At 39.2% G+C, this 27,700-nt stretch overlaps 1 protein-coding gene across 2 annotated transcripts in view; it reads left to right on the forward strand.

The window, feature by feature from the left end:
* pik3cb (phosphatidylinositol-4,5-bisphosphate 3-kinase, catalytic subunit beta) overlaps positions 1 to 27,700 on the forward strand; it is a 149,934-nt gene that overhangs the window by 103,015 nt on the left and 19,219 nt on the right. For both annotated transcript variants that reach the window (XM_062067965.1, XM_062067964.1), the window contains 8 exons: positions 9,192 to 9,371; positions 13,693 to 13,860; positions 18,655 to 18,744; positions 18,843 to 19,097; positions 19,174 to 19,270; positions 19,359 to 19,489; positions 22,578 to 22,628; positions 24,430 to 24,618. In XM_062067965.1, coding sequence (XP_061923949.1) covers positions 9,192 to 9,371; positions 13,693 to 13,860; positions 18,655 to 18,744; positions 18,843 to 19,097; positions 19,174 to 19,270; positions 19,359 to 19,489; positions 22,578 to 22,628; positions 24,430 to 24,618 — 1,161 coding nt within the window. The remainder of the gene's footprint in view (positions 1 to 9,191; positions 9,372 to 13,692; positions 13,861 to 18,654; positions 18,745 to 18,842; positions 19,098 to 19,173; positions 19,271 to 19,358; positions 19,490 to 22,577; positions 22,629 to 24,429; positions 24,619 to 27,700) is intronic.

A 27,700-nucleotide genomic window follows, 5' to 3' on the forward strand; every position in this document is an offset into this window, starting at 1 on the left:
GTGTAAAATGGATTGGGTATAAAAATTAAGTACCGTATTTTTCGGAGTATAAGTCACTCCGGAGTATAAGTCACACCGGCCGAAAATGCATAATAAAGAAGGAAAAAACATATATAAGTCGCACTGGAGTATAAGTCGCATGTTTGGGGGAAATGTATTTGTTAAAACCCAACACCAAGAATAGACATTTGAAAGGCAATGTAAAATAAATAAAGAACAGTGAACAACATGCTGAATAAGTGTACGTTATATGACGCATAAATAACCAACTGAGAATGTGCCTGGTATGTTAACGTAACATATTATGGTAAGAGTCATTCAAATCACTATAACATATAGAACATGCTATACGTTTACCAAACAATCTGTCACTCCTAATCGCTAAATCCGATTAAATCTTATACGTCTAGTCTCTTACGTGAATGAGCTAAATAATATTATTTGATATTTTACGGTAATGTGTTAATAATTTCACACATAAGTTGCTCCTGAGTATAAGTTGCACCCCCGGCCAAACTATGAAAAAAACAGCGACTTATAGTCCGAAAAATACGGTAGTTAACAAAGTATGAAACATCAGGGAAAATGTTGTGGTCTCTGCTCCACTCAGACTTGTCCATCTGGTATGGATCCTTACATCCAACTGCAGCTGTTTTCTCCTTATAACGACAAAGGGACTTATCTGGTGACTCACAGTATTTCTCCATCTTATCACCGCAGGTGCAATGTTCTTTATAAATAGTTCGGAATTATTACGTACAGCACTTTCAATATGGCTGCCGTTAATGCATTGTAGAATAATTCGGCGAAAAATCCAATACCTTCTATGAGCTGCAGCGGTTCTCAGTTGTAATACACTTTTCCACAACGTGATGCAGTAATGACAATGTCAAATGAACAAACAGAAGTCTGGAACTAAAGTCATAGAGAAGTTTTTAAGCGCAAATATTATGATTAAAATGGTAACATAAATGTCCAAAACCACCCTATGGGCCGCAGCGGTACTCAGTTGTATTACACTTTTCCACAACCTGTTGCAGTAATGACAATCTCAAATAAACAGAAGTCTGGAGCAAAAGTCATAGAGAAGTTTTTGAGCGCAAAAATTATGATTAATTTGGTAAAGCTGTATTATAATTTGCACCTAAATTTTATTGATAATTTATTTAAGTAACATATATTAGTATTCAATATTAATGTAGTTAAAAGTTATTTTAGCAATGCGTAATTGTATGTAAATGTATTTTTCATTAGTCTCTTCTTTTGCAGTAATTTGATTAGTGTTTATTTTTGTATTCAGTCTGACCTAAGCCTTGATTATAATTTTTGTGATAAGACATGATTTCTTATCATTTGATTTGACAAGGTTTATCCTCTTAAACTGTAAGTAGGTTAGATATATATTTTTAATATGATTACAATCAAGAATAAGATTACTAATACAGAGTTAATATTTCTGTGGGCCTCAGTCCCCTCCGTAGTGGAAAAGTTGGTCTCTGGGGTCAAAAAGATTAAGAACCCCTGGTATAGATAACCTGCATAGTTTACCAAGCTACTTATATGCTACATTATTGAATACATGTACATGGTTGTTTCAAATAGGCAGACACACATTATAATAACACGTCACCCGCATACTGCTTCATGGCAGGGATATTCAAGTAACTTTTTTGGGGGGGGGGACATTTTCAGAAAGCTAAGGACTGGTCGGCTGGGCTTCTCCCTTCACTAGTTGTCCTATTTTGTGTATTCTGGCAACCAGCGTCTTCTACAGCAGACTTTGAATTTTGGTATAGTTACAGAGCGCTCTGCCGTTTTATGGACAAAAAAATCTAAAGATTTTATGCTGCAAAAATGTGAGTTTCTCAAAAGTTTTTTTTAACTCAAATCTTGGGCCTGTAGCCAAATAGCCCAAATGTTGAAAAAGAAAGACCCAAAATGGAACCTCGAAGAACACTACTCGTATAACTAAGGTTTAACAAATGACTACTGACTGCATCTGAAGTAAACATTAAAAAAATCTATTATTATAATTATTCAAAGCGCTAACGCAGACTGCCTATTTTAGCGGCGCATTGATAGCAGTGAGCTAAGGCCAGCTTGCGCTGCTATTGTTGACACACTAAGCCGACAGCTATTTCGCTCCGTCTCAAACTTGATAAAAGTTCATTCTAGATCATATATAATTCATGCATCTCTCACCTGGTAGTAGAAAAACTTTGCCATGCCAGGGTTGCAAAATTCCGGGAATGTTCTAAGTTGGAAACTTTCCATGGGAATATATGGGAATTAATGGGAATAAACATTGAATGCAACATGCTAGATCTTGCAGCATGATTATTAGCTAAAACAACCTGATTTAATGCAAATTCAGTAGAATTTCAACCCTTCACTGTGCATTCCTCCATCACATGTGCAGTGCATTCTTCCATCACATGCACAGATAATTCCCAGCATGCTACACACTACAACAGGGCTATTGAGGCCACACTAGTATTTGAGCCCAATGACCTCATCCAGTCAGGTAAGTTTTGATGATATTACTGGGGTATATATATTTGATCTATGGTATTTAAGTTTAAAAGAGGTGTAATTGCTTGTTACTGTATGACTGTAGACTACTCCAGCAGACTTCCACTCAAGCTAGCTAGCTGTTCCTGCACTTGTTAAATGATTATGGGGCCAATATCTCTAGCTAGCTAGGTTTATGTACCACCACAGTCTCATAATGAGCCGCAAATATTTCTCCGTTAGCCGTGATGCTAATTTTTTTCTGTTAAATCCCATTCATTCATGCTAACAAAGTTACCGATCCAAATTTACCTTTTTTGTGATCTGTAAAGTTTAACTAGCAAACACTAAATCAAAATGTGTAGTTTCCTCTGCCTTCTGTTCTGTTAGCCATTCTGTTGTCATACAAGAATGTAGGTTATAGTTGGATTTAGCATGCTGATTGAGTGTTCATTTATTCATCTAGCCTATTTCTATTCATTTGTCCATCAGTAAAATATTTTTAAAGACTACTCTAATTGTTTAGCTGACTATTTATATCTATGTGTGGCATTGCATTAGTGTTTTACAAGAATAAAAAAATACAAACAGAATAATGCCACGTACATCATCTGATGTGTGGAGACATTTCACCCCAACCAATGTAGGCGGAAAGGCTGTGTACATTTGCAAATACTGTGCAAAGAGCTGTGTCAAAAATGCCACAAAGATGCAGCAGCATATAGACAAGTGCCCTATAATATATACACTACCGTTCAAAAGTTTGGGGTCACATTGAAATGTCCTTATTTTTGAAGGAAAAGCACTGTACTTTTCAATGAAGATCACTTTAAACTAGTCTTAACTTTAAAGAAATACACTGTATACATTGCTAATGTGGTAAATGACTATTCTAGCTGCAAATGTCTGGTTTTTGGTGCAATATCTACATAGTTGTATAGAGGCTCATTTTCAGCAACTATCACTCCATTGTTCTAATGGTACAATGTGTTTGCTCATTGGCTCAGAAGGCTAATTGATGATTAGAAAACCCTTGTGCAATCATGTTCACACATCTGAAAACAGTTTAGCTCGTTACAGAAGCTACAAAACTGACTTTCCTTTGAGCAGATTGAGTTTCTGGAGCATCACATTTGTGGGGTCAATTAAACGCTCAAAATGGCCAGAAAAAGAGAACTTTCATCTGAAACTCGACAGTCTATTCTTGTTCTTAGAAATGAAGGCTATTCCACAAAATTGTTGGGGTGACCCCAAACTTTTGAACGGTAGTGTAATTATTGTAATTCCCATTAATTCCCCTGGACGGTGTCCAAGTTTGAATAATCAAAAAATTGTCAATATATCCAAACTTCCAGAGCTTAATTTCTCGCGGTAAATTTCCACCCCTTTGCAACCCTACGAGAGACTGGTCGACTTTGACATCCCCCGAGATGGCAAAAAAGACGTACTTGCGACAATTTTTTTCTAACCCTTCGTGAGGATTGCGATTGAATCTTCATCTAAATGGAATTATGTGAGCTTCCCATTAGTTGGCATCCCAGTGAGAGTGGAAAATGTACAGCAAGTGTTTGTTTTATTAAGTGTTTGTTTTATAAAGGTTAGTTTGTATGTTTAGCACCTAGCAATACTTCTGATGTTATAGTGTTACAATAAAGCTACATCCGTTTTACACTTGGCTTATAAAACTTACTGCTCATTCTGTTTGTGTTCGGGCTCAAAAATATAAGGTTCTGGATCATAATTTTTCCCAAAGTAATCATTGTTGGCTTTCACAAAGTCTGCTTGATTAGTATTGTTGATGGCAAATGGGTCTGTGGTTCCTAACGCTGTGTCACGGATCACGTGACTGGCTTCATCGTTAACTCTCAAAATGGCTCAGGAATCTCCATGAGGTTGATACTATCTATTTATTGGCAAACTTTGTAAGTATTTTGATGTCATAAATCAGATATATCATAACAGCTTCAATAAAAAGGCAATATAGTTTTTCCACCCTACTGGTACTTTAAAATAAACCTTAGAGATACCTTTTTCCTTGTTTTTCCTCTACCCTCTAGTTGCAAGGCAGACTAGCCCGTACATCTACTGTTAATTGCTAAAATCTTCCGCCGTTGCCATTTCTAATAAAAAAAAAGGTATTGTAAGGTTCTAACTTATGTTTGTCGGTAGACTCGAGATGAAAACGTACAGCTAAAAATTACAAAATGGCTGACAGGGGCAGAGACGTAGTAACAGTGGGCGAGGCAAGGAGGAACGTTTTGGCACGTAAATAAGGCCGCCCACTGGATGGCTCATTTTCAAGTTGCAGTCAGAAAATGGCTTGAAGATGGTCTGTAAAACTAAATGTACATAACATTTGGACCAAAAGCTCCACCATTACATGTTATGCAGACCACAATGAAGAAGATGCAGATTAAAAATCATAACACACTGAACAAAAATATAAACGCAACACTTTGGTTTTTGCTCCCATTTTTTATGAGTTGAACTCAAAGATCTAACATTTTTACTACTGTATATACACAAAAGACCTATTCTTCTTAAATATTTTTCACAAATCTGTCTAAATCTGTGTTAGTGAGCATTTCTTCTTTGCCACTGGTGTGACATATCAAGATGCTGATTAAACAGCATGATTATTGCACAGGTGTGGCTTAAAGGGCTTCCCACAATAAAAGGCCACCCTGAATTATGCAATTTTATCACACAGCACAATGCCACAGGTGTCGCAAGTTTTGAGGCAGCGTACAGTCGGCTTGCTGACTGCAGGAATGTCCACCTGAGCTTTTGCCCAGAAATTGAATTTTCATTTTTCTACCATAAGCCATCTCCAAAGGCGTTTCAGAGAATTTGGCAGTACATCCAACTGGCCTCACAACGGCAGACCACGTGTAACCACACCAGCCCAGGACCTCCACATCCAGCAGATGCATCTCCCGGATCATCTGAGACCAGCCTCCCGGACAGTTGCTGCAACAATTGGTTTGCATAACCAAATAATTTCTGCACAAAATGTGAGAAACCGTCTCAAGGAAGCTCATCTGTATGCTCGTTGTCCTCAACGGGGTCTCGACCTGACTCCAGTTCATCGTCGTAACCGACTTGTGTAGGCAAATGCTCATGGCATCTGGCACGTTGGAGAGGTGTTTTCTTCACGGATGAATCACGGTTTTCACTGTTCAGGGCAGATGGCAGACAGCGTGTGTGGCATCGTGTAAGAGATCGGTTTGCTCAGGTCAACATTGTGTATCGAGTGGCCCATGTTGGGGTTGGGGTTATGGTATGGGCAGGAGTATGTTATGGACAATGAACGCAAGTGCATTTTATTGATGGTATTTTTAAAGCACAGAGATACCGTGACCTGAGGACCATTGTTGTGCCATTCACCCGAGACCATCACTTTATGTTGCATCATGACAACGTACGACCCCATGTTGCAGGGATCTGAATACAATTCCTGGAAGCTGAACACATCCCAGTTCTTGCATGGCCAGCATATGTCACCCATTGTGCATGTTTGGGATGCTGTGGATCGCTGTATACGACAGCGTGTTCCAGTTCCCACCAATATCGAGCAACATCCCACAGCCATTGAAGAGGAGTGGACCAACATTCCACAGGCCGCAATCAACAACCTGATCAACTCTATGCGAAGGAGATGTGTTGCACTTTAATTAGCGTCTTGATATGCTCACTAACACAGATTTAGAGATTTGTGAACAATATTTGAAAGGAAAAGGTCTTTCGTGTATTTTGTACAAGTTTTAGATATTTCAGTTCAACTCATGACAAATGGGAGCTAAAACAAAAGTTAATGATCCCTTTAAAGAAAACTACTCAAAGCTTTTTTCAATAGTCCCGCGACCAAGAAAGTACGCCATTCTCCAAACACTGACTTCGGGGACTGAAATCCGTTTGTCCTCACGTTGATATTTTGCCCATGTCTTACTCTCATCTTGTATATACACATTTTCGCTTTTTTATAACTTTGCTGACAATGCCAACTACTTTAATCAACATGTGTGTAAAAAAAACAGGACATCTGTGCCACTTTAGTGGACACTGACAGGAAGTCTTATTTGGAGGCCAGACACAATAAGCTATATTATGGGCAGGAAGTGTGTTGTGTTGTATTGTTTCGAAGTGAACATGGCCATTGTTCACAGCAGAGTTCACAACCTTTTGAGTGATATCGTTGTCCTTATCTGGAGGTTAGGCATATATACTGTACTTAATCTGGCATTGTGTAAGCATTTATCTAATTTCTGCTTGCATATTGGTGTGGTATGTGCTTGTATGTTCCCCCCATCACAATGTTGTTATTTACTCATTGATGCATTATATAATCCAGAAAGTATGATTTAACATCAGGAATCAGGTCAGTACTGTGCTATAATTAGAATAATTAACAGTTAGCGTCTCTGTGGCTTTTCAGGACGTGTCAACCAGTCTGTTGAAGCACAAATTCATTCTCCACCAGGCACAAGTCATGGCTTGTACGAGTTGAATATGAACTCAACGACTTGTCGTTGCTTTACATGCCTGTCTTTGTGAGCTTAAACTGCCAGTGGCTACAGTTTGGTTTGTTTCATTTCAGCTTTACACAAACTATACAAATGCATACCATTGCTCACACTAAGAGTCAGAAATAAAACCTAAACAATTATTTAAAGTGCAAAACGTGAATATTTTTACTAGTTTCGTGATTTGAATCCACTTTATCACATTTTGATTTCCTGATCCCCCAATTTTCAGTGTTCTAAATATAATCTGAGATTGTCTGCTTAAAAACTGTTTACATTTAGTGCACTTGTAGATGTTTCAAATCAATAGCAATTAATAATGTATCTTATCTTTTTACCTGATTTATCAGTCACTTCACATTGAGTTTAATTTCCTTTGAATGTCTTCTTTGAAAAAGATCTCAAAGGAGTCCCATTGGAGTCCCAATGTTCGAAAACAATATCCAACAGCAAAATATTTGTATTTGACAGCTAACAATAGTGACCGTCTTTTCCTATTAGGCTTTTTAAACAGTTATTTTTTCATGTTCATAAATGCGAAGCGATTGATGCTCACAGCCAAGTAATAGCTTCTATATGCGGATGTGTGATAACACATCCTGCAACAAATGATCATTTATTTGGGTCACTTATGCATGGGAGCTAATAACTGTGATTTAGAAATTTTGCACCATTTGTTCAGTGTTTTCATTATTTAAACCTCATTGTCTATTTACAGTAGCACACAAGTGCATTGAGATGACAACCCTAATGTTGGACGTTTCACTTGGAATTTTAGGATAATAATTTATCTTACCTTTTTTGTGTTTCATTACAGCCTGAAACAGAGGAGGAGGAGCTCATCCCCTCTGGCCGGTAGCGAATACTTAATGTCCACAAATACTTAATGTCCAAATAAGTACATCCACCTCGCTGTGACGTCACAACGTCGCCAGACTGCAAAACCAGAGGCACTATAAAAGTGGGTGACATTGTTATCACCAGGAAAGATGAGGTCACCTACCTAGGTTCCTTTCTAGAGGCTAATCTTTCCTGTGATAAAATGGCAACCAAGGTAATCAAAAAGGTCAACCAACGAACGAGATTCCCTTTTTCGATTACGCATGCACCTCCTGGTACCCTAGCACCTCCAAAACCCTCAAATCTAAACTCCAAACATTCCAGTACAAGCTAGTCAGATTACTTCTAGACCTCCACCCCAGATCCCACCTCACTCCTACCCACTTCTCCAAACTGGCTCAGGGTGGAGGACAGAGTAAAACAACTTGCACTGAGCCTAGTCTATAAAATCCGCTACACCTCCCTGATACCGAAGTACATGTCAAACTACTTCCTTAACGTAAATGACCGCCATAACCACAACACCAGGGGGAGCTCCATTAACCACGTTAAACCCAGATTCCGATCTAACAAAGGTCTTAACTCATTCTCTTTCTATGCCACATCAATGTGGAATGCGCTCCCAACATGTACTGTATAAAAGAAAGGGCATCTCTATCCTCCTTCAAAACCGCAATAAAAGTACACCTCCAGGCAGCTACAACCCTAAACTAACACCCTCCCCGGATTGTTAATAATCAAATGTAAACAATCAAATGCAGATACTTTTTCTTATGCCTGCTGATATCTCTCTCTCTCTCTTGCTCTTGCTCTTGCTCTCTCGCTCTCTCTCTCTCTCTCTCTCTCTCTCTCTCTCTCTCTCTCTCTCTCAAACCTAACACCCCCCCTCCACACCCCAGATTGTAAGTAATGTAAATAATTCAATGTGATTATCTTGTGCGATGACTGTATTATGATATTAGTATATATCTGATAGTATATATCTGTATCATGAATCAATTTAAGTGGACCCCGACTTAAACAAGTTGAAAAACGTATTCGGGTGTTACCATTTAGTGGTCAATTGTACGGAATATGTACTTCACTGTGCAACCTACTAATAAAAGTCTCAATCAATCAATCCAAAACTGCATGCAAGCTCACGCCTAAATGCATTAACCTTATGATATGATGCATTGTTTTACATGGGTATCCAATATTAAAACAACATTTATAAGTCAGAAAAAATTTAAGATTATCCTAGGTCCCCTTTAAATTTCTCACACCAAACCATACATATAGGTATTTATTTACAATCATGGATTTCTTCTCCCACAGGATTCTGCCAGTCTGAAGGTGCCTGCATCCTGCACCCCTGCAGAGCTCATGGAGGTGGCTGTGAGGAAGTGGCTGACCACCCATGGGCCTGAAGAGGAGGCATGGCGAGGACAATATGTCCTAAGAGTCAGCCATTGCATGGAGTTCCTCTGTGGAGACCACGCTCTGTGGCAATATAAGGTCAGTGAGTGCATATCGTGGGCAAAGTCATTATATATTGTAAGAACAAAAGTAATAGTAGTAACCTTTTTTGTGTAACAGACCGCTTTAAGAATCCAATTTCCACCAAAATAATAACAAATACAAATTTGCATCCAGATAAAGACAGATAAATTAGCCCAAACAGCCCCCTGATTAGATTATTAGTCCATTCATGTATTCCCAAAATATTTTTGGTATCTTTTACATACAGTGGAACCTTCAACGGGGTTCATAAATAAAGTTTGTATGTTGATGCAAATTTCTACATAAAGAATGTACACATGAATATTGAGTTGCAACCTCAACAAAAGTCCATATTTTAGCAAGGGTGTGATGATCAACTTTTTATTTACTGTAATTTCCGGACTATAAGGCGCACCTGACTATAAGCCGCACCAGCTAAATTTAGGGGAAAATACAGATTGCTCCATATATAAGCCGCACCCGACTATAAGCCGCAGGCGTTTTGATGTGTAATTACCGTAGTATATAGGGGTTCGTCGGGACAGAGATGACTGTTTGGGAACGCAAAGCATCCCATTTATTAACAATAAATCTTTCAATCATTCAATCAAACTTTCACATCTTTGACATGGCGAACAGCATTCGTGCAGAGTACAAATAATACAACGGTGCAAAGTAATACAAAGTTATCAAAATGGTTATCAAAATAACCAGCCTACTACCGGTATATGAAAAGTCAGTCTTTAATCATTGTGTCATCGTCTTCCTCCTGCGTACTAAAACCACCGAAATCCTCTTCGTCGGTGTCGGAGAAGAACAGGTCCAAAATGGCGTCGTCAGCCACTCTCTCTCCTTTGTTCTCGCTCTCAAAACCTTCCTCTTCGTCAGTGGAATCAACGGCTCTGGCTTCGTCAGCCGTTACGCCGTCCTCTTCATCATCATGACGCAGCAGTCCAGCTTTTCGAAAGCCGTTGATGATCGTGGATGTTTTCACACTTTTCCATGCTGTCAGGATCCACTGGCAGACTTGAGCAAAAGTTGCTTTTCGCATGCGACCAGTTTTGGTGAATGATTTCTCACCGTTAGTCATCCATGCCTCCCACTGAACTCGTAGTGCCACTTTAAAAGCACGATTCACACTGATGTCCAGTGGCTGCAAATGCTTCGTTGTGCCCCCAGGAATCACAGCTGGAATAGAGTTTGTGCTCTTGATGGCTGCTTTCACAGAATCTGTTATATGGGCCCTCATGCTGTCCAAAACGAGCAGTGCTTTTTTTTGGCGAAAAAATCCCCCAGGTCGCTTGCCATAGCACTCATTCAGCCATTCCTTCATAACGCTTTCCATCATCCACCCTTTCTGGTTGACTTTTACGGAGATGTCTTTCGGGAATTTTTCATTTGGCATAGTAATCCGTTTAAAAATCACCATCGGTGGAAGCTTTAGTCCGGATGCTGTGCAGCCCAGAACACAAGTGAAATGTGTTCTCTCATGGCCAGTTGTTCTCAGTGTGATGGACGATTCACCTTTTTTGTTAACAGTCCTTGTGAGAGGCAAGTCAAAGGACAGAGGCACTTCATCCATGTTTATTATCTCGTCCGGTCCGATGGAATATTCGTCTATCTTTCTTTGTGTGAATTTGCGGAAGTTTGTTATTTTCTCCTTGTGGTCGGGAGGGAGTTGCTGACTCAGAGTCGTCCGTGCCCTAATGGACAGTCCTTTTCGTCTCATAAATCTGAGACACCATGATGGTCCGCCTCTAAAATCTTCAATATTCATTTCTTTGGCGGTTCTTTGGGCTTTCAGTCGGATCTGCACGGTGGAAACACCCCGGCCGTCTGCTCTCTGTGTGTTCACCCAGTCCTCAAGAAAATTTTCAAGTTCCGGCCATCTGCTTTTATTACCTCTGAAGGATTTTTTTGTCTTTTTGCATTGAATCAGTTCTTCATGCTGCCGTCTCCAACGTCTCACCATTGATTCATTGATGTCAAGGGTACGTGCAGCAGCTCTATTTCCTTCTTTGACAGCCAGATCGATTGCCTTTAACTTAAACGCAGCATCATATGCACTTCTCCGTTTGTTTTCCATATTGAGGGTGTTTGCATGAACACTTCCTTCGCGCAAACTGTCGCTGACGCTCTCCTACCCTTTGTTTTGCTCTCGTTACCTGGCGCCAGATGTCTGCCTCGGTCTCGCGCATCCTCGGTAGTGCGCGCCCCTGGTTACCGTAAGCCGTAAAAAAGCCGCACTGTTGTATAAGCCGCAGGGACCAGAACGAGGGGAAAAAGTAGCGGCTTATAGTCCGGAAATTACGGTAATAACAAAATCAAAACAACAAAAGGTAGCTGAACTCTCTCCTCTTAAAAACAACAACTAGACGACCTGTCTACACACAGACACACTGTCACTAGCCCTGTGGTGCACTCAAAGTTTGAAAGACAAAACTTCCTAACTTTAAATGCCAGGTCGCTACACTATTTCAGATTAAAAAATTAAATCCACTTTACCTTGTCGGTTAATCGTCTTTGCACGCAGCAGAAAGGAGGGGAATGCAGTGTCGACAACCCTGTGGATACTATACTGATAGTTTCAAACCACACATCGCTTGTATCCTTTGCTTTCTAGGGACTCACTTTAGCTATCAGTGCTTTTTGAGGACTCACATTAGCTAGCTAAACTAGAAAGATGCTGTTAAAAAAGGCTATAAAAAGCACTTAAAAGCAGTGTTGGGACTAACGTGTTACAAAGTAACGCGTTACTGTAACGCCGTTAGTTTCGGCGGTAACTAGTAATCTAACGCGTTATTTTTTATATTCAGTAACTCAGTTACCGTTACTACATGATGAGTTACTGCGTTATTTTACGTTATTTTTTATGTAGTATCGGCTAGAAACTGAAGATCTGAGTGTGTTTTGTGGCAGCGCTGCGGTGGAAAACAAAAGGCGTACGTGCTTTGTGTGGGTAGGGGCGAGGGGGGACTCCCATACCGTAGTTGAGGAGCGCAGGGGAGACGTTCCTTCGGGGCTAACAACCTTCACTTTACCCGGAAGTGGTCTTTACAGCTGAGGGTGAATGACGAGGCCGGCGGTTTGTTGCAACTTTGTGATTTTATTGCACGCAGCCATCCACCAAGCTAGAGAGAGCACCTGCAAGCACTCACTGTCGCCGCTCCCTCACTTCTCTCGCCCACTCACTCACTGACGTCACTCACCCACATGCTGTCATATCTTAAAGGGCCACACACATAAACGCTACTATCATAACAACTAACAAGACATCAAGGCGAAGGCAAGAGTCGATTTTTTTAACAAGGAGAAATTCTCAATACTTTTCTTTTGTCGAGCACAAAGAAAATAACATTTGAGTTAAATGTAAGTTGTGTCTTGTATCAAATATCCTATCTACTTCAAGTTCAAGTTAAAGTGCCATTATGTTGCAGCTATTTAAAATAGTTTTGTCAATTTGTTCTGGCCAGAAACAAATTGGCCTTTGAAACATATCTTTGTCTTTGTGTGTTGTATGTAGACCACATTGTTTGTGTGTTGTATGTAGACCACATTGCTTAGCAGAGTTCAGTGATGCAAATGCATGTCAAGTTGATCAACACATTGTATTATTCTCCAGTGCAATAACAGTACTGAAATGAAGGCTAAAGGGCATTAATGGGAGCTTTTAAAAAAGAAAAGAAAGAAAGAAGTAACTAAATAGTTACTTTTCAAAGTAACGCATTACTTTTTGGTGTAAGTAACTGAGTTAGTAACTGAGTTACTTTTTAAATGAAGTAACTAGTAACTATAACTCATTACTGGTTTTCAGTAACTAACCCAACACTGCTTAAAAGGCACACAAAGTAGCACAGTAGCTAACAGCAGTACTATGCTCTGCTGACTAAATGAGCTGGAGATCGATCAGCCCGCCCGCAATGGCTGTGATGCAAGGCATTGTGGGCGTGGATGAAACATTCGTACATGGATACAAAGTTCATACACCAAGGCATATTTTTGCTCAGTCTGTGGTTCGTAAATTTAAATGTTTGTTTGATGAACGGTTTGTAAATCGATGTTCCACTGTATATGCTTTTACATTTATTGTAGTTTTTATTACTATTTGTTTATAACTTGCCATCTCGATGTCATTCTGCGTTCATTGCATTGTTGTCTAAGAGGGGTATACCTATAGTACTATGTTGTTTTTGATTTTGACCGTGCAGCATGAAAAGCTGCTCTTAGATCTTATCCAGAAGGGCTCATGAAAATAATATGAACTTTAGTATGATTGTGCTTATTATTGTTCCACTTGTAATCTGTGCAAATTGCACATATCCTGTCTTGTGGGTAGTATATACGCTCATGCATGCAGTCAAAGGAGTCTCCACATCTCACCCTGGTCCACTCCAGCACAGTCAAGACCATGTTTGAAAAGGAAATTTCCACCATTGGGACAGTGGTCAGTCGCAAGACCTCCAACCCACCTTTACCTCTACCTCCCAAAAGACGGGTTCCTACGGTAAGTCAAAAATGATGTAAGTGATGTAAATGATGACTTAATAAGGTAACCAAAAATGACTTGATGCAGTGAAAATCTAAAATTCTGTAAGCCACAACTAAAACAATGAAAATATTATCTAGGCTTAATAGGGCATAAAAGATATACAGTAAACATGATTTGAGCAATTAACTACTAGAGTTCGGTACATTCAAGGAATTCATTTCAGTTTCATTTTGTAGTATAAATGTGGGTGCGCTTGCATGTATATAGTTTTAAAGCTTAATGTGACGTGTAGATATAGACAATATTCCTATGCACACAAAAAACCTCTAGGTCTCACAATTATTTTCTTATTTGTATACGTTATGTATTCAGTTTGACAAAGCACACATACTTAGACTCCTGTCTGTTATGAGACTATGTTATGAATTACTTGCTTGCATTTGCTCTATTGCCACCAAGCATTCCAACTTAGCTGATGCAATTAGGAATGAATTAGGACACTCCATGAAAGAAAAAAATGTTTTTTATTAGAATAATTTGGGGAGAATATGGTAATATAAGTAAATACAAGAGACCACCTGTTAGAAAACATTAGCTGAAGACGCGGTGGAGATGGAACTTTCAAATAACTAAACAGGCATTCAAATGGTTAACATTGTGTGTGCATGCTTTAAAAAAAAGAAAAAACACTAACCAAACATAGTTTTGAATGTACTTATGCTAACACATCATGGCTAAATTTTCAAATAGGTATTGACTTGGCAAAATAGGTGCAATTATTAGTGTTGTGTAAATAGCAACTGAGCTATAAAGACATTAAACTGAGACTACGGTATGTTCGTGTTTCATATTGGCACCATCTGCTGGATTAAAAAGTAACTACATTTGACCTGCAAAATATTGACATTAAACTGAGACTATGTTGGTGTTTCATATTGGCACCATCTGCTTGATTAAAAAGTAACAACATTTGACCGGCAAATAAAATGAATCATAAGCAATTTTTTATTTTTTAAAAATTCTAAACGACTAGGAATATGGAACGTGCAACTCTGGTCAATTAGCCAAACAGTACTAAATGTGAAAAATGTAATAAATTACCTCATTTGGCGCTATAAAATGAAAATGACCCCACACCTTTTTCTCTGTTCTACTCCTTCGGTTTCTTTCAGTACAAGCTGTCGCTTGTAAGCCGAAAAAAGCACTTCCTGATAAACACAGTTTGACGCTTTATAGTCAAATGACACAGCACCTGCATCTGCACCTGCAAAAATTGACACGTCATCGAGCGACATAGTATCAGTCTTTGTTTCGGAATGCATCAATGCTTTCATTATCAATCAACGCATACATAAGAAACACCTGAATCGTATGTTTTTGTTGAATTTATTACAGTTTGCCTTCATTTAAATCAGTTTTGTTAATGTATTAAGAGTTTGTTGTAGTTCAGCCCTGTGTGTGTGTGTGTAGTGTCAATATCTCTCACTTAATCCTTATCACCTCCCGACATCACACTCACAACAATAGCATTCATGTTCAACTTCCTGTTCAGCATTTTTGAGGTAGTTGTGGTTTTAACCAAAACCAATTTGTTTTCTCTAAAACATAGTCATTTTTGATCACGACTAGGGCCTGATTTACTAAGATCCAAATACCATGTGCTAAACTTGGGGTGCAATCTATAAAATAGTATGTACTATTAGTGGCTGTGTTGCATGTCATCTACTAACACTGCCTGTGCAATGTTATTATGCTCCTAACTGTGGCGTTTTGCCATGTTTTCAAACAAGCAGTAGACATCTACCACTTTTAATGGGCATTTTAGAAGCAGTCGCGCAGTGCATCTAACTACCTTGACAGATCTTCTTTCTTTTTTTTCCGCTAAAGGTGCATGGGAGGGAAGCTGCACTACTGTGCTCAAGATGCCAAAAAATTTATATTTCTAGACGTTTTAGTAGGGCTGTGAATCTTTGGGCACCACACGATTATATTCGATTCTTGGGGGTACCGATTCGATCCAGAATCAATCCTCGATTCACAACGATTCTCGATTCAAAATTATACTTTTTTAACAACATTGAATGCCAGTTTTCTGATTAACTAAATTACTCCATAAAATAAATAAACAGCTCTGATCAATTTCTATATTACTTAAAAGACAACTGCTACCCAAACATTTAATAAAGTCAAATACAAATACGACAGGAAGAGAAGTATGGCACACTTCTCTTTTCTTAAGTAAATCTGTAAAGCAGATATGGGCATCTACATCAACAATATGATTTGCTTGAGTGACTGGACAGAACCGGAAAAAAAGAAACAAATATCCATATACCGTATGAGGGTTTTTTTCAATCGATTAAGAATTGTTACAAATAAGAATCGTGATTAATTTGAAAATTATTTTTTTTTTGACACCCCTAGTTTTTAGCAAAATTTTAGTTCAAAATTTTGGGGACACATTAAAATGTCCTTATTTGTCAATGAAGATAACTTTAAACTAGTCTTAACTTTAAAGAAGTACACTCTATACATTGCTAAGGTGGTAAATGACTATTCTAGCTGCAAATGTCTGGTTTTTGGTGCAATATCTACATAGGTGTATAGAGGCCCATTTCCAGCAACTATCACTCCAGTGTTCTAATGGTACAATGTGTTTGCTCATTGGCTCAGAAGGCTAATTGATGATTAGAAAACCCTTGTGCAATCATGTTCACACATCTGAAAACAGTTTAGCTCGTTACAGAAGCTACAAGACTGACCTTCCTTTGAGCAGATTGAGTTTCTGGAGCATCACATTTGTGGGGTCAATTAAACGCTCAAAATGTCCAGAAAAAGATAACTTTCATCTGAAACGCGACAGTCTATTCTTGTTCTTAGAAATGAAGGCTATTCCACAAAATTGTTTGGGTGACCCCAAACTTTTGAACGGTAGTGTATGTTAGTAATATATATTGTATGTGAAAAAACAAACGTCATTAAAAATATATTAAATGACACCAAAACGCATACATTTAAATTGTTTTAACCATTCCCTTAAGTCATCCAGCAGCTATGAAATTGTAAAAGGATGTTGCTGAATAGACAATGTGTTTAATATTTTTTAGTTTAATATTTTTTTATTTCTGACGTGACGATGTGTTTAATATTTTTTTTAATTTCTGACTGTCCGAATATGTTGAAACATACACTTAGGACGCAGGATGCTCTGTCCATCGTGTGTCTTTGCAGCGCAAGCACTCCTCCCTCACAGCCGTGTGTGTAACTGGGTCAGTTTGCACGTCCTTTTCAAACGTGCTAAATAAAATGCAAATTAGTGTTGCCAAAATGGTGATGAGTGTTGATAAATCACATTGTGCATGCTGTTTAATACATTTACATTTTGGGCGTTTTGATGATCAGCATATATTTTGCATATTAATGAAGACAGACGCAAAATGGATTGCACGTTTTATTCTGCTCACTTAAAAGACGCGATTCAATTTGCACACATTTAGTAGATCAGCTTTGTGTGTATTATCAAGTTTACACGTGTTTTAGGACACACAAAGCTTTAGTAAATCAGGACCATAGTGTGCTCGATAGATAGATGATATTAGATTATATGAATATGGCAGACAATAGAGATTATAATACTATCGTCGTATCGTGATTTTGCATTTTGATGACACATTCTATTCTGTTTTCCCCAAATTTGCATCCTCTCTGCCGAGCTAGCGGTTAACGTCCCTCCACAGTGCGAAGTTGCTTCCAAATAACTAATCATCGCATCCATGGCGCAAAATAAATTAGAAGAGAATGGATATAGAATATACATTAAAAATACTATAATCAGTGGGGCGCAAGGAATAGCTAAAAATGCTATACTACACATCACTAAAGGATACGTGAAGCCATGCTAACACTAAGCTATAGCCCTTCAATGTAAACAGAGCTGGGCAGATCAATACAAATATCGACAGTGATAATGCCAACCAAGTTATTTGCCTGGCTCAATTGGGGCCCTAAGCAGAATCTGAATTTGGGAAATAATCAAACCGGAAACGACGCAATGTATTACTGCATACGCCATATTAGGATTCTTTGTAACCCGTTTTGAAATGGTTAATATTGTCATTTATATGTCCTAATCATATTGTAATTGTGATATACATATATATACATATATATATATTGTTATCGCAAGAAGCTGCAGTGTATACATCACAATACATATTTTAGGCCATACTGTCCATCCTTAGTGCTAATAAATAAAGGAAAAGAGTAACATAAGAGTAAATATGCGTATTATTACCTCCAAAGACATGCACCTGGGGATAGGTTGATTGGCAACACTAAATTGGCCCTAGTGTGTGAATGTGAGTGTGAATATTGTTTGTCTATCTGTGTTGGCCCTGTGATGAGGTGGCGACTTGTCCAGGGTGTACCCCGCCTCCCGCCCGATTGTAGCTGAGATAGGCTCCAGCGCCCCCCGCGACCCCGAAGGGAATAAGCGGTAGAAAATGGAGGGATACTGTATTTACTGTATGATATATATATATATATACATATATATATATACATATATATTGTCATGTTGTATGTTCTGTTTACAGCGGGCTCTCGCAAAGCCACATGCCTTTGTTTTTTATTACATTAAACCCCCTTCACCCACTTATACAGCCCGCCACACACATTGTTTTGGTGTATCTATGCATGCGTATGAATTATTACAGCATAATATGTTGCTGTTTCTCACATTGTTTTGGTGTATCTATGCATGCGTATGAATTATTACAGCATAATGTGTTGCTGTTTCTCTCCCTGCAGCAAGCACAGACTTGTGTGTGGAGCGTATCAAGGCCATTTAAGATAGTTCTAGTGAAAGGCAGCAAGGTGAATGCAGAGGAAACTGCCAAGGTAATCTTGGATTATGTCAGTCTTTTATGGAAAACAACATGATACATGGTAGATATTATTTAAAAAACACATGTAAATGAAATTATTGTGGTGCTCAGGTACAGGTCAGGGCCGGGCTTTTTCACGGAACAGAGCTGCTGTGCAAACCAGCTGTAAGCAGTGAGAGCAGCGGGCGCTCGGAGCACACCTGGAAAGACAACTTGTTAGAATTTGACATCTCCGTCTGCGACTTGCCACGAATGACACGCCTCTGTTTCGCCATCTACGCTGTCATGGATAAGGTGAAGAAGCAGAAGTCCACTAAAAACGCTCATCCAAACAAGTACCAGACCATTCGCAAAGCAGGGAAAGTGGTAAGAAACCAGCTAGTTTACAAATCTTCCCACTTGACTGTTATATTGTTAACTCTTCTATCTCTCTGTGTCCTAGCACTACCCAATTGCCTGGGTAAACACCATGGTGTTTGACTACAAAGGACAACTAAAGACCGGGGATATCATCCTTTATTGCTGGTCCTCATTTCCTGGTATTCTACCATAACTTTTTATTTTTTAATTAAAACCGAGGTACACAAGCTTCTTAAAGTAAATATTGTATATTTGTGTATTGGACAGATGAACTTGAAGAGATGCTGAACCCCATAGGAACTATTCAAACCAACCCATACACTGAGAACGCCACAGCTCTGCACATCAACTTCTTAGAGTACTCATCACACCCCATCATTTTCCCTCCCTTCGATAAGGTCAGACCGCAGTATTAAATATATTTTCTAGCGACTGAATCACAGAAACATACCTTTTAGACGGAAACAGTAGTACCTCAACTTACGGGCTTAATTAGCTCTGTGACGAAGCTCTAAACTCGAAACACTTGTATCTCAAATCAACGTCTCTCATTAAAATGAATTGAAATCAAGTTAATTGGTGCTTGGCCCCCGCAAAACAGCATAATTTTGATATGTCGCGTGCCTTTTAAAAAGAGAAAACAACTTTTAGATAATAAATATTATGTATGTAAAAACTATGCAATAATAGAATGTACTACTAACAACTACAGTAATGTACAACATTTACCTAGGAAAGTAAGTGGACTTCAATGGTATCTCCTTCCAGCTGCTTCTCCGTCAAACACACCATCAGCAGTTTTTCCATATTTTCATGAATAGATGTTCTCCGTTTGGATATTATTTCAACATTTTTGGCTGGCGTTAGACTCATACTGCTTCAGTGTGCTGCAGACTAGGAGTAATACGGTCAAATTGAAGTATTTTTTAAATTCAATTTAATTAATTTCAATTCAAACAACTTTTTTAAACCCTCAAAGAGCAATTTATTTTGAGCAATTGGTTGTCGTGGTTCATATAGCCTACATGGCCCACAATAAATAGTCGTCAGTAAATAGTTAATACAACACGTATCAAACAACATGGCGCTTATAAATATGGAGCTTGGATAGTAATATAAAAGATTGTGATAGCCTACTGCTTAAGTAGAGATAATTATCTACAAACCACAATGCTTTAAGAAATAACAAATTAAGGAAAGAATAAAAATAATCCTATGGAGAATTTAAGAGTTTAATATTTGATTTGATTTAGGGCAGCAATTTGTTTTAAAGATAGGAAGGGCATAACGGCGCCCTGAAGGCAACAGAGAATGAATAGCATCCACTTCTTATTAGCACTGTCCTTCACACTCTCTTCCATCCCATGGTTGGAAAACAAAGTTATGTTGATCACTAGCTACAAGCTAATCCTCGCGAGTAAAACCAGATGTTTTCGTCGGATCTTATAGGCTTCACTGTGACATTTGCTACGCCGACTAATGGTGGGAATGCTTGTAACGCAATTTTGTTCTTGCAACTTAAAGCATAACAATTATCCAAGACACAGCTCATACCTCAAAATACTTTTAATGTGGGGCACTCTTAAGTTGAGGTACCACTGTAGTCAAAGTTTTACATACACTCATTACGAATGACATGAATGAATGTAATTTACAGTATATACTTTTTATTATTTTTTTGTCGTTAACAAACTAAAGAAAAAAGTCCTTGGACGCAGGAGGGCTTTAAGGCAAAAACTAGATCATTTAAATCAGAGCCAATAGTAGGAAATTATTTGAATATTTAATTTATATTATTATTATTACACTGCCATCCTGTGTTTTTGTCTGACAACCCTTATTGTTTTGTGATAGAGTGATTGGGGCACATACTTGTTTATCACAAAAAACATTCATGAAGTTTGGTTACTACAGAACTTTCCTCCAGAAGGTCTTATCTTTGTCCATGGGATGTCGGATGAAAAAAAATGTTAGCTGTTTGGCCACAATACCCAGCAATATGTTTGGAGGAGAAAAGGTGAGGCCTTTAATCCCAGGAACACCATACCTACCGTCAAGCATGGTGGTGGTAGTATTATGCTCTGGGCCTGTTTTGCTGCCAATGGAACTGGTGCTTTAAATGGGAAAATGAAAAAGGAAGATTACCGTATTTTTCGGACTATAAATCGCAGTTTTTTTCATAGTTTGGCCGGGGGTGCGACTTATACTCAGGAGCAACTTATGTGTGAAATTATTAACACATTACCGTAAAATATCAAATAATATTATTTAGCTCATTCACGTAAGAGACTAGACGTATAAGATTTCATCGGATTTAGCGATTAGGAGTGACAGATTGTTTGGTAAACGTATAGCATGTTCTATATGTTATAGTTATTTGAATGACTCTTACCATAATATGTTGCGTTAACATACCAGGCACGTTCTCAGTTGGTTATTTATGCCTCATATAATGTACACTTATTCAGCCTGTTGTTCACTATTCTTTATTTATTTTAAATTGCCTTTCAAATGTCTATTTATTATTGGGGCGGTATAGCTCGGCTGGTAGAGCGGCCGTGTCAGCAACTTGAGGGTTGCAGGTTCGATCCCCGCTTCCGCCATCCTAGTCACTGCCGTTGTGTCCTTGGGCAAGACACTTTACCCACCTGCTCCCAGTGCCACCCACACTGGTTTAAATGTAACTTAGATATTGGGTTTCACAATGTAAAGCGCTTTGAGTCACTTGAGAAAAAGCGCTATATAAATGTAATTCACTTCACAATTCACTTCACTTATTGGTGTTGGGTTTTATCAAATAAATTTCCCCCAAAAATGCGATTTATACTCCAGTGCAACTTATATATGTTTTTTTCCTTCTTTATTATGCATTTTCGGCAGGTGCGACTTATACTCCGAAAAATACGGTACCTCCAAATTCTTCAGGACAACCCAACTGCACCCAAGACCCCACCTCCGGGCTGATGATTTTAAGTTGTCCTGAAGAATTTGGAGGTCATCTTCCTTTTTCATTGTCCAGTAAAGCACCAGTTCCATTGGCAGCAAAACAGGCCCAGGGCATAATACTACCACCACCATGCTTGATGGTAGGATTGGTGTTCCTGGGATTAAAGGCCTCACCTTTTCTCCTCCAAAAATATTGCTGGGTATTGTGGCCAAACAGCTAAATTTGTGTTTCATCTGACCACAGAACTTTCCTCCAAAAGGTCTTGTCTTTGTCCATGTGATGTCCAATAAAACAAAAATTTAGCTTTGAAGTATGTTTGGGATCATTATCCAGTTGGAACAACAAATTGTGTCTAAATATCAGCTATCTCGCTGTTGATATTCAAAATAAGGCAGACAATTTTTTTTTTTTTTAATCATTATTGAGGAAAGCATTAGTCGTTCCATTATAACAAGTCAGTGGCTCTTAGCATGGGGATCATAGTTGTTTAATATTTGTTCAGCGTTGTTTGTAACTTTTTTAATCATTTGTGTTTACAGATCCTGGAAAAAGCTGCAGAGATTGTTGGAGCGAGTGACTGTGCACCTATGGTGAGTTCATGTACAGTAGGGGCGTGTGGCTGCTTTCATAAAGCCAAATATTAAAAATTAGGTCACACAAGCACTGATGCATTGTTAATGTGACTCTTCTCTCTGTGCGTACACACACACACACACACACACACACACACACACACACACACACACACACACACACACACACACACACACACACACACACACACACACACACACACACCAGTCTTCCCCTGACAACCCTACTTTCTGCTCGGGTGTAACAACGAAATAGTTAAGTCTCCTTTAAAACTACACTCCAATCTCTGCTTACACTTTTTCCTGTACTACCCCTCAACTGGGTGTGGACAGCCCATTGCATAATCTTGTGCTCAAGCATGTGGAAGGCATGCCTGAACACACTTTGTCAATGCATGTGTAGCTGCCATTATATGGATAAAACGCCAACTATGATGGAATAACTACAATTAGCATTTCTTTTTTATTTCTGGTGGTGTAATGGTACGTGCTTCTGCCTTTCATGGTAAAGGGCATGGGTTGGATTCCTGGCCAGGGTTGCGTCAGGAAAGGCATGCAGCACTACGCAGAACTAAGCCAAAACCATTCATGCGATTTGACTCCCTGAGGCGACCTCTGACAAGGAAATGCCGAAAGTAGAAAAGAAACATTACGAGCTCAATCTTTGCTTTTGAGGAAAATTTTAACCAGGATACATTTAATTTAAGCCTCTTTATCAACCATGTTTCTTGTGTAAGTATATATATTTTTAAAATTAGTACTTTTCTGATTTTGGCTTGTTTATTTTAGATGTACTGTGAAATCTTGATTAACAAACTTAATTGGTTCTTGAACAGGGTTTGTAAATAGAAAAGTTTGTATGTTGAAGCAAATGTATCCTTAAGAAACAATGTAAATAAACCTGACTAATGGGTTTCGGCCTTGATAAAATTCTATATTTTAGTAAAAGTTTGTACACTTTAATCACAATATAAAGTGCTATACAGTACTGTATATCAAACAAACAAAACAAAGACGTGATGGATCAAATTTCAAAACACAAAAGGTAGCTGAACTCTCTCCTCTTATGCGTCCCCTCTGCCAAAACGCACAAACATTTTCACTGGCCCTGTGGTGGACTCTTAGTTTTAAGTCACAAACTCGGGAAACTTTAACAGCCAGGTTAGACTTAGACAAACTTTAATGATCCACAAGGGTAATTGTCCCACACAGTAGCTTGCTACAATGATTAGGTATAAAAAGTAAACCTTGGTACCTTGTTGGGTAATCTTCTTGGAGTGCAGCGGAAGAAAGGGGGAGGTGAAGAGAGCAGTGTCGACAACGCTGTGGATGCTTCCTGAATGTTTCAAACCACACATTGCTTGTCCATTGCTTTCGTTGGACTCATATTGAGCTAGCAAAATCAGAAACATGTTGTAAAAAGGCTAAAAAAAAAAAAAACACTTAAAAAGCACACTAAGTAGCACAGTAGGTAATTGAAGCATTGTGCTATGCTGAGTAAATGAGTATTGCAGATCGATTAGACCGTCCACGCTTGATGTGCTGACAGGCACAAAATGACTGTACTGCAGGCACTCAATGGATGGATTAAACTTTGTAATCAAGCTTCATACACCAAAGCATGTTTTTATTTGGTCTGTGGTTCGTAATGTAATACATTTGTACGATGAGGGGTCCATAAATCAAGGTTTTGTTGTAGTAAATTCAAGCTAATAAAATAAAAAAATAGGGCAAGTTGATACACAGTCTACCTTCTTCATAACAATCTTTTTTTTTTTACCTTTCATTATTTTTTCAGGGTCGTGGTGGTAAGAAGTTCAATATTGAACTTAAAGAGATCATGGAGCGGGATCCCCTCTCTCAGCTGTGTGAGAACGAGAAGGATTTGATCTGGACACTACGCTGCGATTGTCGACAAAATTTCCCTCAGTCACTGCCTAAGCTGCTACTCTCAGTAAAATGGAGCAAACACGAAGACATGGCTCAGGTTCGTAGAGGAACAAATCACATGCGTGTAAGGGATTGGAAAAATTTAAGATAGGTCTCACAGGCCTAATTAGGATTAAACATACTCTTTCGACTTTTAGCCCGTTAATTTAAGTAGGGATGGGTACTTGAACCGATAAGGCACCAATTCCCATCGGTTCAAATGTACTCAATGGTACTACTTTTTGTGTGTGTTAATAAACAATAATTGTTTTTGACAATAAAATATCATTTTTATTGCAACATTATAAGTGAGCTGAATATGATGCTGCAGTCCAGTTGTTATATCTTGTTTTATTTTCACATTTCTGAGTCTCATTTGCAGGTATGACTATTAAGTTGCAATTACAGTTGCAAGTTCAAGATGTTAAATGGCAGGAGTGTACAGTTTATGGTGTGTTCAGTCTTTGCTGTCTGTTGCGCCCTAAAGAGTGTTAATACTGTAAGTATTGTACTTATTACACACCAGCTGTTGAGTAGTAAAGTGCATCTCAGTTGTAGTTTTCATTACCAAATTTGAAGGTGTTGAAAGTATCATGTAAAATTGTTAATGCTAATCAGTAGCATGGCAATAGCAAAGCCTTTATATTAGTATCAAGCTGGCCATTTTTGGGAAAGTGGCACTTTACTTAACTTACTTTGGAGTGTCTTTTGAGTCAATTTCTTTGTTGGCATTGAAAATTGCAACATGACCGAGAGGTAGTTTAGCTAAGTCCGCTCCCAGTGCTGCTGAAGCGATCGCTGAGTGCCGAAGTGCGAAGACCCAGCGTGAGGTCAAGCGCAACCTAAGTACTGAAACATGGCCCCATTGGATTTTATGTGAATCGGTACCAAAAAAGTACCAGATTCGGTACCCATCCTCAAATTTAAGCAGTATGTTGGGGCACCCATCCAACACATCCTGACCTGATGAGATACTGAGCACAAATAAATATGACGGGGTTCATAAATCCATGTTCCACTGTAAAGTATTAAATTAAAATACTTTAAACCTTCTATCTATTATAAAGGAAAACTAGGATATTTTCTGTAGATTTTCAGGCAAGTAAATAATAGTAAAAGTAGTAAAGTTCAGTACATTGAAATCTCAAAGTTAAAGATCCTTCATGCATCGTAACACTTACATTCACCTGTACCGCTGTGGATGAATTTAGATTAATCAGAATTAATTCATTACTACCGTAATAATAGTTGTATAATGTGAAGCAGAGGGAAAACTCACGACAGTTAGCAATATATGTGTTAACATGAAGGAAATATATGGTTTCCAGCAAAATGAAACAAGGGCTCAAAATACACCAGAGCAAGGCCAAGGACAAGGCCAAGTGTGGACAGGGACGAACGCATGCACACCGCTCAGACGAACAGTCTGGTGAGACGCAGGAGAACCCTAGGCAGGAAGCAAACCACAGTCCTAGAGATCTCTCAGTGCCTGCAATCCCCCAAAACCACACAAGGACAACCTCAAATGCCATCCCAGAAAGCCCACCCCAGCCAACGAAGGAAAGAATCAAGTGGCCTAAGATGAGTGAGACCAAGGAGTGGTCCATGCTCGATGAAGATCTGGACAGGGTGCTCGAAATGGTTCAAGCAGGTTCAGTAGAAAGGAAGGTGGATTCACTCACAGCCATCACCTACAACATGGCAAAAGAACGGTTTGGAACAGTGCCAAGGAGAGAGAACACAGCCAGACCAGGAAAGCAGGAAAACAGAAGAGAAAGAAAGATCAAACAACTTCGGAAGGAGATTAAAACCCTGAAAAAGCAATTCAAATTGGCAAGCACGGAAGAAAAGGAAGGATTAAAAGAACTGACAGCGAGCCTCCGCGAGCAGCTCATCAGGCTGAGAAGAGCCGAAGGGCAAAGGCGGAAAAGGCAGGAAGCTGCACGAGCCCAGTTCATAAAAGACCCCTATCGCTTCACTAAGTCACTTTTGGGAGAGGCGAGGTCAGGGACTCTAACAAGTTCTAAGGAGGAGGTGGAAGAGTTTGTTGAAGAGACATTCAGTGACCCTTCAAGAAACGATGCCCTACCAGAAAATCACGGGCTTGGTACCATCAGTCCACCAACATCCTCCCTCAGCACAGAATATCCATCATGGAGAGAGGTTCAAGAGGTTGTAAAGCACGCGAGATCAGCTTCTGCCCCAGGTCCCAGCGGTATACCTTACAAAGTGTACAAGAAATGCCCTAAGCTCCTACACAGGCTGTGGAAGCTTATGCGGGTGATATGGGACAAAGGAACCATACCAACAACCTGGAGAAGGGCAGAAGGGTGCTTTGTGCCGAAAGAACGGGGATCCACAAAGATCAGCCAGTTCCGAACCATTTCCTTGCTCAGTGTGGAGGGGAAAATCTTCTTTTCAGTGCTGGCCAAAAGAATGAGCTCCTATATGACCCGGAATGGATATATTGACACCTCTATCCAGAAGGGCGGTATCGAAGGGTTCTCCGGGTGCCTGGAGCATACAGGGGTCCTCAGCCAACTTATCCAAGAAGCAAAGGAGAAGAAAGGCAACCTAACAGTAGTCTGGCTTGATTTTGCTAATGCATATGGGTCAATTCCCCATAACGTGATCCAAGTGGCTATGGACCATTACCACATCCCACATCACATCCAGGGGATGATCACCAGCTACCTGGGAGACATCAAGCTACGATTCCAAGCAGCCATGTTCACAACAAAATGGCAGCCAGTGGAGAAAGGAATAGTGACAGGGTGCACCATCTCCCCCATCTTGTTTGTCATGGGAATGAACCTGATCATCTCTGCAGCGATCACAAAGTCAAGAGGACCAAAGACTGCAGCAGGAAGCCAACAACCAGCAATCAGGGCATTCATGGATGATCTTACCGTGATAACACCAACTCACGTGCAGGCAAGATGGGTCCTGGCGGAACTGGATCGTATGGCTACTTGGGCAAAGATGATCTTCAAGCCCAAGAAATCAAGGTGTCTGGTGATCCAAAAGGGGAAAACAACGGGAAAGTTCAAGCTGCTTGTTCAGGGGGAAACAATCCCGAACATCCAGGGGAACCCTATTAAATGCCTTGGAAAGTGGTATGATGATTCCATGACAGATAA

The sequence above is a fragment of the Entelurus aequoreus genome, linkage group LG13, assembly GCF_033978785.1.
Source record: "Entelurus aequoreus isolate RoL-2023_Sb linkage group LG13, RoL_Eaeq_v1.1, whole genome shotgun sequence".
In the NCBI taxonomy this organism is placed as follows: domain Eukaryota; kingdom Metazoa; phylum Chordata; class Actinopteri; order Syngnathiformes; family Syngnathidae; genus Entelurus; species Entelurus aequoreus.